At 45.0% G+C, this 11,242-nt stretch overlaps 1 protein-coding gene and 1 pseudogene across 1 annotated transcript; one reads left to right on the top strand and one right to left on the bottom strand.

The window, feature by feature from the left end:
- The first annotated feature begins 538 nt into the window (after positions 1 to 538).
- On the top strand, positions 539 to 1,571 carry LOC136393494 (late cornified envelope protein 3C-like). Its single transcript, XM_066366121.1, has 2 exons — positions 539 to 588; positions 1,008 to 1,571. The coding sequence occupies exon 2, from the start codon at positions 1,025 to 1,027 to the stop codon at positions 1,310 to 1,312; it is 288 nt and encodes a 95-aa protein (XP_066222218.1). The 5' UTR covers positions 539 to 588; positions 1,008 to 1,024; the 3' UTR covers positions 1,313 to 1,571.
- Positions 1,572 to 10,905: 9,334 nt separating this feature from the next.
- LOC136393493 (large ribosomal subunit protein eL36-like) lies at positions 10,906 to 11,204 on the bottom strand (annotated as a pseudogene).
- Between the last annotated feature and the right edge of the window lie 38 nt (positions 11,205 to 11,242).

Here is an 11,242-nt window from a genome sequence, read left to right as displayed (position 1 = left end):
GGTACCATGGGGTCATCTGAGGGCTCACTCCACAAGAAGAGGTCTGCACCAGGTCCCATCCCTTGCCCACAGCTCATTGCAAGGAGCTCAGGAGGCAGCAGTGGATTGCATCTGAACTTCATGTTGACATTGTGCACATTAAATTACTCTTACCACTTGTAATTGTTTTGTGATTTATTCATTTGCCCCTGTGTCTCTGTCTTGGTAGAACACAAGAACAAAATCCTTTCATAACCATTCCTGCTCCCAGGAAAGTATTTGAGCCAAGATGAATCAAGCCATGGCAGCTGAGAGAAGGAAGGAAGGAAGGGGAGGGTCAGGCTCCCAGGAAGAGTCAGTGAAGTTATGTAGACAGTCATCATGCTTCCTGGTTGAACCTCATTAGTTGGACATTATGCAAGTGCTCAGGAAAAAGGCTGGAAACCTAATCCTGGGGGTGTGTCAGGCTGTACCTTCCCCCTGCTTGTGAAAGCACAGCATGCTCAGGCCACACATCACAAATCCAACACAGGATAAAAGGGCCCCTGCCCTGGGAAACCCATCCATAGACTCCTCAAGAACAGCCTTCTCCTGCTTCCTCTGCACCCGGTGAGTGTCTGGAAAGGGACGGGACCTTGGCTGAGAGTGTTGGGAGGACGGGCTCACATCTGAATGGAAGCAGCAGGAAGAGCCCCACAGTGGGCAGCAGTGGGGGGAAGGTGATGGTGAGGAAGGAGCCACCAGGCACCTGTCAGGGGGCTATGATTCCCAAAAGCCAGAGGTCCTCAGGATTCCTTCCTATCTTGTTCTGAGTGTGCTGTCAGGGATGCTCATGGCTCCACCTGGCATCCTCGAAGATGCTTTATGCAAACACATGTGTCCCCTCCATGTTCCCATTTCTTTCCCACAGAGCTTGTCTTAGAGGGCAGCTTGGTCATGGAGGACGAGTGTTTGACTCAACCTGTAGGGAGGGGATATTGAAACTTCTGAAGCATCTGTGCTCTAAGTGTGTCGTTTATTTGTTGAAGGTCAAATTCCTGCCAAGATGTCCTGCCAGCAGAACCAGCAGCAGTGCCAGCCCCCTCCCAAGTGCCCCGTCCCCAAGTGCCCCCCAAAGAGCCCAGCACAGTGCTCACCGCCAGCCCCGTCTGGCTGTGCTCTGAGCTCGGGGGGCCACTGTGGCTCCAGCTCCGAGGGCGGCTGCTGCCTGAGCCACCACAGGCACCGCAGGTCCCACCGCTGTGGGCGCCGGAGCTCGGACTCCTGTGACAGTGGCAGTGGTCAGCATTCTGGGGGCTCCGGCTGTGGCCACAGCTCTGGGGGCTGCTGCTGACCTGGACTCTGGTGCTTCGACAGCGATTTTAGAAGAAAGAAGAAACCAAAGGGCCAGGGGAAAGTCCCAGTTGGACGCAGCCTTTTCCAGACATCTAATTCTAATATTTTCAAGCTGGTTTGCTAAAATGTTCTTGGGGAAGTGGTGCACACTCCTCAGAAGATGCTACACATTTATGTTCCAAGCTCATAGGTGCCCCCTCCTCTCTGCCTCTCAGTGTTATTACCTGTGTCTGGCCAGGTAGAAAAATAAAGCCTGTTCTCTCCACCTGCCTCTCACTTATCTTTTGACTTCTCCACCGATCGCTGCTCAGGGCCCTCCCTCCTTCAGCTCCTGAAGATCCAGCATCTCAGCACCTGTACATATTCCTGGCATAGGGCTGGAACATGAACAGGTTTAATTTTTCTCACAGGGAGAGGCCCTGGGTAGATTTGAGTGTGTGAGAGGAGCAGTTTGCAGTGGCTGCTGAGAACACTTAGCAAAGGGGTGGCTTTTTTGCATCATATGGTAGAAAGAAAGGGACACTCTGACATTGGATCCCCTGTTTATGTTGAGGGTGGTAGAGAGGACCAGAAATTGAGGAGACTGAGACCAAAGAGGATGGCAGGTTTGGGGGCAGAAGGAAGACCTAAGAGAAGAAGGTGAGCTGCAAAGTTAGTAAACTCTGAAGAACCTGGAACTGAGGATCTTCCTGGAGAGAATGGATGTAAGTGTTCAGCCAAGCGAGACTGTGAGAAAATAGAAAAAATAAAACTTGGGAAATGTCTCATGGGGGTACAGACTGCGTATACATTTCTCTCAAGAGATTTGAGACAAATGGAACTCATTTTGACTTTTTATTGGCTGTTGAATAATATTTTTTAAACTCAACAATATTGAGACACAGCCATGTTAATTACATTGGGTCCCAATTGAGAGAACTCCTGCCCCAACAATCACCAACTCAACTCTCCAAACTGAAATGGTCCTTCTTGGCGGGAACTCAGTGCTGTTTCACCTGGATCACTAGATTTTTAAAAACTGTGCAGAAGCTCAAAGGTCTGTAACAGCTATGTTATCACAGTTCTTGAAATAACTTTAGGAAGATGGAAAGATATATCACTGCAGCTACAGTAAAAGTTGAAATTTTTGAGAAACACCAGAGTTTGAGCATGGAAACTCTAGACAGAGGATAGAACCTGTATGATACTTTAGGACTTTATCCAAAAGAAAATAGGGTTTTTTTGTCACTTTTTTTAAAGTGGTAAACTGGACATTAGTTTTGCTCCAATATTCTTGGACACACAATATTTAAAGAAATTGGAATAAGAAGCGTCAAAATAAATTCTGATTGGAGGTCAAAGCCCAATCTTCTCTGGCAGTGAAATCATCTGCCATCCTGAGATGAGGTTCCCTGTTCCCTGAGGAAGCGACAGATGTGGGGTTTACAGTCGGGCAGGCTTTGGAGTCAATGTGATAGTATGCACTACTTAAATGTTAGCTTTTATAATTTGCCCTTTAATATGAAAGGCTTGGGGTTCAGAAGCTTATAGGTAAAATTTAAACCCCTAATCACAAAGTATCATCAGGATTCATGCTATTGGTAAAGCCTGAGATACCAGGACAGTCACAAAAGTTCAGAAGTAGTTAGGTATGGTTCTGACACTAAACATGGTTCCCAGCAGGTGAGGTCCTAGTGGGTGAAGGAAATATTGATTCTCTAGTTTTGATTAGTAGCCACCATAGGATCATCAGTTCTTTTTTCAGTTATTCATAACACTCATATTTGTTGAGTACATGTTGTGTGCCAAGTGCCATTCTAAGTGGCAGAGGTACAATGGGAACTGGACCAAGTTCTTACTCACTTGGAACAGACATACAAGCAGGCACTTTCCAGGCAGAAGCTAACATTTTCTTGCTCTGCATTTGGTTGTGCTATGGTCTGAATATTTATGTCTCCCATCCCAAATCTGTATGTTGAAATCCTAACCCCCCACGGGGATGATATTAGAAAGTGGGGCTTTTGGGAGTTGATCAAGTCATGACATAGAGCCCGTGGGAATAGGATTAATCCCCTCATAAAAGCGACCCCAGAAAGATCTCTTCTATCGTGTGATGTTCCAAAAAAATGACTGCCATGTAGGAAGCAGGCCCTCACCAGACTCTGGATCAGCTGGCACCTGATGTTGGGCTTCTCAGCCCCCAGAACTATGAGAGATAAACTTCTTTTATTTTAAGTGGCCTGAATGGACAAGTTGAATTCTCATCATGTAGTGTGTGGTGGGCACAAGTATAGGTAAGATAAACCCAGCTTGGATAAATTTTTTTTTTATAAATAAATTTTTATTTTAGTGGGGTGACATCAATAAATCAGGGTACATATATTCAAAGAAAACATTTCCAGGTTATCTTGTCATTTAGTTCTGTTGCATACCCATCACTCAAAGAGAGATCGTCCTCCGTCACCCTCTATCCAGTTTTCTTTGTATCCCTCCCCCTCCCCCTCTCCCTCCTTCCCTCCCCCCACCCCCCGTAACCACCACACTCCTGTCTATGTCTCTTAGTCTTGCTTTTATGTCCCACCAATGTATGAAATCCTGCAGTTCTTGTTTTTTTCTGATTCACTTATTTCACTCCACATAATGTTATCAAGATTCCACCATTCTGCTGTAAGTGATCCGATGTCATCATTTCTTCTAGCTGAATAGTATACCATGGCGTATATGTGCCCTTTATCCAGTCTTCTATTTTTTTTTACAGTGATTAAAAGCCTTTAAGCAAACTCCTGGCCAATACAGCAAGAATCCATAAAAGAGTATTGTCCTTAACATGTTCACCAAGTCCAAGTTGGCCTCATCACTATGCCAAATCCCTAAAAAAATGCAACCCAACCACAGTTCAGTCTGTTAGGAGCTGTCACAGGGAGCAGGAGTCCAGGAAAAGTCCACCTCCAGGAAAAGTCCGCATGGCACTAGAGTTGTCACCATTCTATACTTTGCAGCTCATGTCCAAGTCCCATTGACTGCTGCTTCTAGCTGGTAATGATTCAGGTAGACTGGAAAAGCCATTTGCAGCATGCGTGGATATGGAGCTTCTGTTCTCCTCTGCTTGGAGAGATGAGACCAGGTAGCTTTTCCCTGGAGCTCTGCGAATGTGGCATGGTAAAGAGAACCTTGGGATACACTAAGCTGGGTGGCAAAGGTAGATTCATAATAGAAGTTGGCAAAAGGGGGAAAGAGAGCTCTAAATTAGGAGTAGGTCCCAGCCTGAAATATGAGTGGGGCATTGAGGTAGGAGGGATAAAAAAAAACACTATATATTAAGCAAAGCATCAGAAAATAGGACTATCAACACCCACAACAGAGATCTTCGAGGGAAAAATAAAAAACCTGACTATTCAGGCAAAACATAGTTAAGTGGCCCTTGTGCAAATGAGATCAGTTTACCTGCTTCTTGGAATAAATACCCTAAGCTCGTCCACAGTGTTGTAGATGGGGCTGACGGCCTTGGGCACCTTTAGCCTTCAGTGGCAAACCCCAGCTTTCTGGGCAAGGTTAGGTCATAGGTGGCTGGAGCAGGGCTGGAAGAGACTGAACCCTCCTTTAGAGGAGTGAGGGGGAAGCCTACCTTCCAGTGTCCCTGTTTCCTCACAGCAGAGGCATGTAAGCCTGGCAGGCTTTAGCTCAATGACCTTCCTTTCCACTATTGAAGCAGGATCCAGATGGCATCCTATGAGACCCCTTTGGGGCATTGGAGCCTTTAAGGGTGTATCCTAAAAGTTGGTAGTTCCCCTGATCTCTATTGGGCTTTTTCTGCCTCTAGGTATCTTAAAAGCCGTGCTCAGAAGATCTTGCTGAGGGGTTTGAGGATCCCCGTCCGCCTATATAAATCTTTTCCATATATCTGGAGCTATTTGGAAAAAGACAAAACAGTGTTATTAGCTGGATCTAATAAAGAAGGTAGTAGTTTGCAGGCGAAAAAGATTTGGTGTCTCCTGTTCATCAGCATTCAAAAGAAATGTAAATTTTTTTTAAGTAAAAAGTATGAAATGGTAGACCCGTAGGAGTTCCAGGATATGACTACTCCCTTTAAAAAAAAATTTTTTTTAATTGACCTTAAAATGTTTGCTGAGTACACTTTAATAGTACCTTAACTTTAAAGATTGTAAGCATGACAAAATACAGTGAATGCTTTTGCTCCATATGCAGGAGCATTTTCAGTTTAGCCAGTTTAGGAAATCCAATAATAGAACAATGCATACAGACAATGAGTTATAACATGCTTAGCAGCCTCTCCTGTTCTGACAGAGGTTACTATAGATCCGGAATATGTATCCACTGTTGGATAAAATTTAAAACACAAAAATGGTTGACTTTGTTGGGATTAGCAAGGGAATCTAATGACTATTGGCTCTTTAGCAAAACCAGCAACTTTAGAGGAAAGAAGGCAAGCTGCTAATGAGAGAAAATCAGTGGATGTCCTGGTTACTATTGTTACAAGGCAAATCACCTTGTAATTTAGTGGTGTAAGTAACTATTTTAGTTTTCTCACAATTTTGTGACTCAAAAATTCAGGAAGGGCTCAGGTGGGAAATACTTGTTTGGGTCTTTCATGCATTTGCAATCAGATGTCAACTGGAGCTGCAAGCACCTGAATGTTTGGCTGGCCTGGACATCCGAGAAGACTCACTGAGTTGGTGATAGCTGATGCTGGCTATCAGCCAAAGACTCTACAGCTGCACCTACACCTGGTCTTGCTAGAATGCTGGTCTCAGGGTGACCCTGAGACTTTTTACAAGGTGCTGGATTCCCCTAGAGACCTCCTAAGAGGATCAGGTGGGATCTCTCTGGCCTTTTGTGACCTAGCCTCAGAAATCACATAACATCATTCCTACCATATTCTATGGGTCAAGCAGTCATAGGCCTGCAGATTCAAGAAGAGGAAACAGCCCACCATTTCTCAGTGAGAGGCACGTCAAAGAATTTTGAGGCATGTTCTGTAACCATCATGATGGCAATACTGACCACTATCGTCATCCTCTTTCCAGTTCACACTACTTGTTCCTGAAGCCCTGGTATAAATTCATGTTCTCACAGTGTTTTGAAAAGACTCAGATTTTGGCCACGATTATCACATATTCAAGGTTTGAAGAGAATGGCTGCTTCTATTGCTGTCATGTAACTAGACAGTTCAAAATTATTATTTAATAATAGTATCTTGTCAAAGATATCAATTATTTCCGTGTCATATTAAATTTTTATATTATTCTAAAAAGTGAAATAAAATGTAAGGGTTTGAAAATAGTATACAGCTTATACATGTCTACTAGAAACACTGGCAAAATTAAGCCTGTCACCATTATTATATTATTATTACTCCAATCCTCAGAGAACAGGCCTGTGTTGTATGTGACAGGGGTCATGGACAAGAAGAGGGGGAAAGTCGGGTTTTTTTCCACTCAAAGAGTCTCTGGAAACTGAGTTGGGTGAGAAGTCATGAATTGTCAGGGGAAGGCTTGGTGTGTTCTGACCCTGATGTGAGCAGGTTCTGTAGTCACTGGGCATCTTTGCTGCCCTGCGTCCCCCTCCTCCAGCCATGAGCACTGCTCCCGTGGCACCGACCCGAGCTCTCCATCCTGCACCTTCACCCCCAGCCCATATCTCAGAACCTTATTCGGCAAGCTTTCTCAACCTGTCTCTCCTCGGTGCCCCGATTTCAGATTCTTCACTTTTATGCTCTACAGCCTCTTCCCTCTTTCAGTCTTCCTTTGATGGCTGGCTGAATATTCTCTTCCGTCCTCCCTGGTCTTGTGTTTCTTTGTTCACTTCTGATTCTCTGTTCCTCTCACCCCTGTCATTCAGTTGGGGAGCTCAGAGCAATGTTTCTACAGGAACTTCAGGAGCAGGCCCGGGGGATTTCAACATCAGATCATATTCCTCCTCATTTCACACAGGAAAACTCAAGACACACCAATTTGTCCCACAGATATCTTTCCTCACTCCAACTTCATTTAACATACAATGCGGCATAAGGCTCCTTGTGAGTTGAGTATGAGCTACTACATTCTGTTTCTTAGACAGGGTTCTACACCCAGTGCTGGGAAGCCTAGGGTGGGGCAAAGCCATGGACATGCTAGACGAATGTTGCAATAAGAAATAAAAGCTTTTTCTTTTTTTTTTTTACAGGGATATATAGAAAGAGAGGGAAAATATTGCGCTCCTGGAGAGCAGCAAGATAAACCCTCTGGGGAGCACTTGGAAATCTCCACAGATTATCTCAACAGGCAAGGGAAGGGATGGACACAAGATTTCAAATGCCTTTACTTAATGTCATGACCCAGATCAACAACAGTCTCCAGAGCTGTGGCAACAGCTGGAGTTCCTGGGTTGTTGATCACTGCCCTGTCACAGGAGTCAGAGCTCTGAGGCCAACATCAGTGGGACCTGCGGTGCCCCTGGTGGCTCAGGCAACAGCTGTCCTCAGAGCAGGGCCACAGCCATCCCCGGAGCTCGGAGCACAGCCAGAGGGGAATGAGAGTGAGCACTGTGCTGGGCTCTTTGGGGGGCACTTCAGGGAGGGGTTCTTGGGAAGGAGCTGGCGCTGCTGCTGGTTCCGCTGTCAGGGCATCTCATTTGTGAGCCTGCACAAAATAAAAGCAGAACAAAGTTGATGTCAATGCAGAGTTTTCAGGCCAATGAATCCTCATTTAATTGTAGATCCTTTCCCCCTCAGATCAGTTGCTCCTCAAGTCAAGATAAGAAGAGAAAGGAAAATGAATTTGGAGTTCAGTTAGCTGGGTAAGCTGTCCTTTCTTCTGCTCTCTCTCCTGCCAGGAAAGAGAGCTGACAGACTCGTAGGCCAGTCCCCAGGGCCCTGCACACAGCTCCACAGTGGGCCTCCCACACAGATGCAGCATGAAGGGCACCCCAGTGGATATTCAGTACATACAACCCACAACTGTCCCACCACTTTCCAGGGCTTCTTATCTCTGTGGATACATGAGAGGAAGATAAAAATCACTGAGGATACAGGTACACATCTGGGAAGACCAGAAAGGAAGAGATCTTGAGGTCTGCTGCATCGCAGAACCCCTGGTATGGCTGAGGACTGCTCTTCCTCAGAATCCTGCCCTTCCCCTACCCCTGCTGCCCACTGTGGGCGTCTTTCTGCCATCTCCTTCCTATTTTTTCACTCGCCTCTCCTTGGTGAAACACAGGCATGTCTGCTCAACCCCTTCAATTTAGGATCTCTACCCAGCTGGACACTCACTTGATACTGTGGAGGCCAGAGATTGTGGACCTGGGCAATTATGGATTGAGGATCCCAGGACCTGAGCCCTTTTATGCTGAGCATTGTGATGCACAGCCCAAGTATGTGTACTGATTCTCAACACAAAGTGACAGTACCACACACTCTCAGGACCAGGCTTTCAATGTTTTGCTAGGCACAGAATTTGAGGAATGACAAAAGGAAGCAGGAAATCTCCATGACAATCTACAACCCATGGTGCAGGCTCACTGGGCAACATTCCACTTTGTGGGCACTGGTAATGGGAGGACAAGTAGAACCACCCTTGACTAGCATCTCAAAAAGACAGATGGACACTGAATAATTTAAGTAGATTCTATATGCTAAGTGATGTAATACAAGTGTGTACAAAGGCATTGGGCCTGGGGCCCTTCTGGGTGTCAGCCCCCTGCTTTGTAGATTCTCCCATGGGGATGAAATAGCCTGTTTTAGGAGTGTTGATTAAGCTGAGCTAACTGGAACTTGGAAATGAGAGAGTAAAGAATGAAAGAATAGAGCTGTGTTCATGGCTTGATTGGCAACATCCGTAAGAGAACTTCATGGCATCTGGAATGCAGCATGGGTTATGGGTGGGAGGGGGGTAGGGTCAAAGTATGTCTTGGTGGAGGCGGAGCAGATGATGTCAAAATGTTACTGGAGGAACTAGACTCTTTCACAGTATTGCAGGAAATAAATTTCAGGGAAACAAACATAGGAGGATTTGGGTTATAGTGTCAAGCTTTATTGGAGTAAAAGCAAAGAAAGGGCTTAGGTAATGTCTCACTCACAACCAGGTGGTTCAGCTCTGTCTCATTGCAGAAGAACCCTACCTTCCAAGGCTACAGGTTGCACCTGCACCAATCAGGCCCAGGAGGGCCAGGACCTAGAGGTGCAGAACTCCTCTGTGTCTCATTTCCCCATTGGCTGCTAGAGAGAGAGAGAGAGAGAGAGAGAGAGATAGAGAGAGAGATGCTACAGCCTGTGTTATGCTTCTCTATATTTTATTGGGTTTGGGAGAGAGAGGCTTTCTTTCAATCTATTCAATCTTTTTCCTAGATCTTCTGATGTTTAGTGTCCTATCTGATCCTTTTCCCAGGCTAGACTCTTCCTTTTTATGGTCCCTACTGTGCATGCTTCATGGTTCTGCTTCTTGTCTGTTCTCATCTGACTTCTATTGCACATGTGCCCAGTTAAGAAATTTTCCCCTCACTGTTTATTCAATCTCCCAACCTCTTACTCTTGGGGAAGGGGGCAGCTGGTTGTTCCCTGGGGAGATTGGAAAACCCATCTTTCCTGCCTACTCACTAATCTTTTTGGTGGAGTGATGTGGCTAATCCCTGTAGTGTCTGTGAAGCTGTCACTTTTTAGGTAATCTAGCTTAATTAGATGTCTGGCTCTGTTCTCTTTCATTAATATCAAACTAGCTGCTTACTGTAACAAAAATATGATCTCTATCCATGGGGCTAACAGAAATCACAACCAATGGAAAACAAAGGTATCTGTTTGTGGCTGTGGGATGTATGAAGCTGAATCTAATTCTATATATTAATAATCAATAAAGATTTTGTTAATATTGTTGATAAGACAAAGTTGATGGGGTTGTATGCATTTCACTAACTGAATAACTATGATAATGCTTGTGGCTTGTATGTGGTGAATTTGAATAATTTTAATATTATTTCCCATTTGGTTTTAATTATAATATTAATGATAAATTCATCATTGAATTCTTCTGTAGTAATATAATACAATATGTTATAATCTCCAAAGAAAAACCACTGTCACAAATTAAAAAAAATCTTTACCATACTATATGTTTTTTTCATTTTTTTCTATTTTTTGACAGAGACAGAGAGAGAATCAGAGAGAGGGACAGATAGGGACAGACAGAGAGGAAGGGAGAAAGATGAGAAGCATCAATTCTTTATTGCAGCACCTTAGTTGTTCACTGACTGCTTTCTTATATGTGCCTTGACCTGGGGGGGCGGGCTCTAGCAGAGCAAGTGACTCCTTGCTCAAGCCAGCAACCTTGAGCTCAAGCCAGCGACCTTGGGCTTCAAGCCAGCAACCTTTGATTTTAAGCCAGGGATCCTGCACTCAAGACAGTAAGCCCATGCTCAAGCCGCTGACCTTAGGGTTTCAAACCTGGGTTCCCTGCATCCCAGTCCAATGCTCTATCCACTGTACCACTGTGCCACTGCCTGGTCAGACCATACTCTATGTTTCTAAAGAAAATGGTCATAATTAAGATGCTATTACAAATTTAAGTTAGATTATAGTCCTTTTTTTTTTTTTTAACAGGCTTTATTACACAGAAAGAATGGGGCTCAGTCTTTTCTGGCTGCTGCCTTCCTCATGGATACAAGGGCATTGCTTTGTTCCTCTCTTCCTTTTGTTATGGATATGAATTCCCATTTTTCTTGATGAATTTCAGGGCCTCTTTATCCTTGGAGATCTTGAGAAGCTCCAGTGATGGGCAGCCTGCTCACAGAACAAAGCCACACACCTCTTGGGTCATGATCCTTATGAACGTGGTGCACTTGGCGAGGCGCCCTCTGCTGGAGCTGTGCCTCAGCTTGCTCATGTTCTTGGTCACCTTGTTTCCTTTGTTGAGGCCCATGGCCATGGGGCATGGCCCTGGCTGCTGTTCTTCAGTGATTGCTG

Source organism: Saccopteryx leptura, chromosome 2, assembly GCF_036850995.1.
Source record: "Saccopteryx leptura isolate mSacLep1 chromosome 2, mSacLep1_pri_phased_curated, whole genome shotgun sequence".
NCBI lineage: Eukaryota > Metazoa > Chordata > Mammalia > Chiroptera > Emballonuridae > Saccopteryx > Saccopteryx leptura.
The sequence above is the reverse complement of the archived record's forward strand: the minus strand, read 5'-3'. Positions and strand labels throughout refer to the sequence as shown.

What these genes read in the sequence shown, in the direction of transcription:
- LOC136393494 (XM_066366121.1), top strand. Translation starts at nt 1,025, where the DNA reads ATGTCCTGCCAGCAGAACCAGCAGCAGTGCCAGCCCCCTCCCAAGTGC.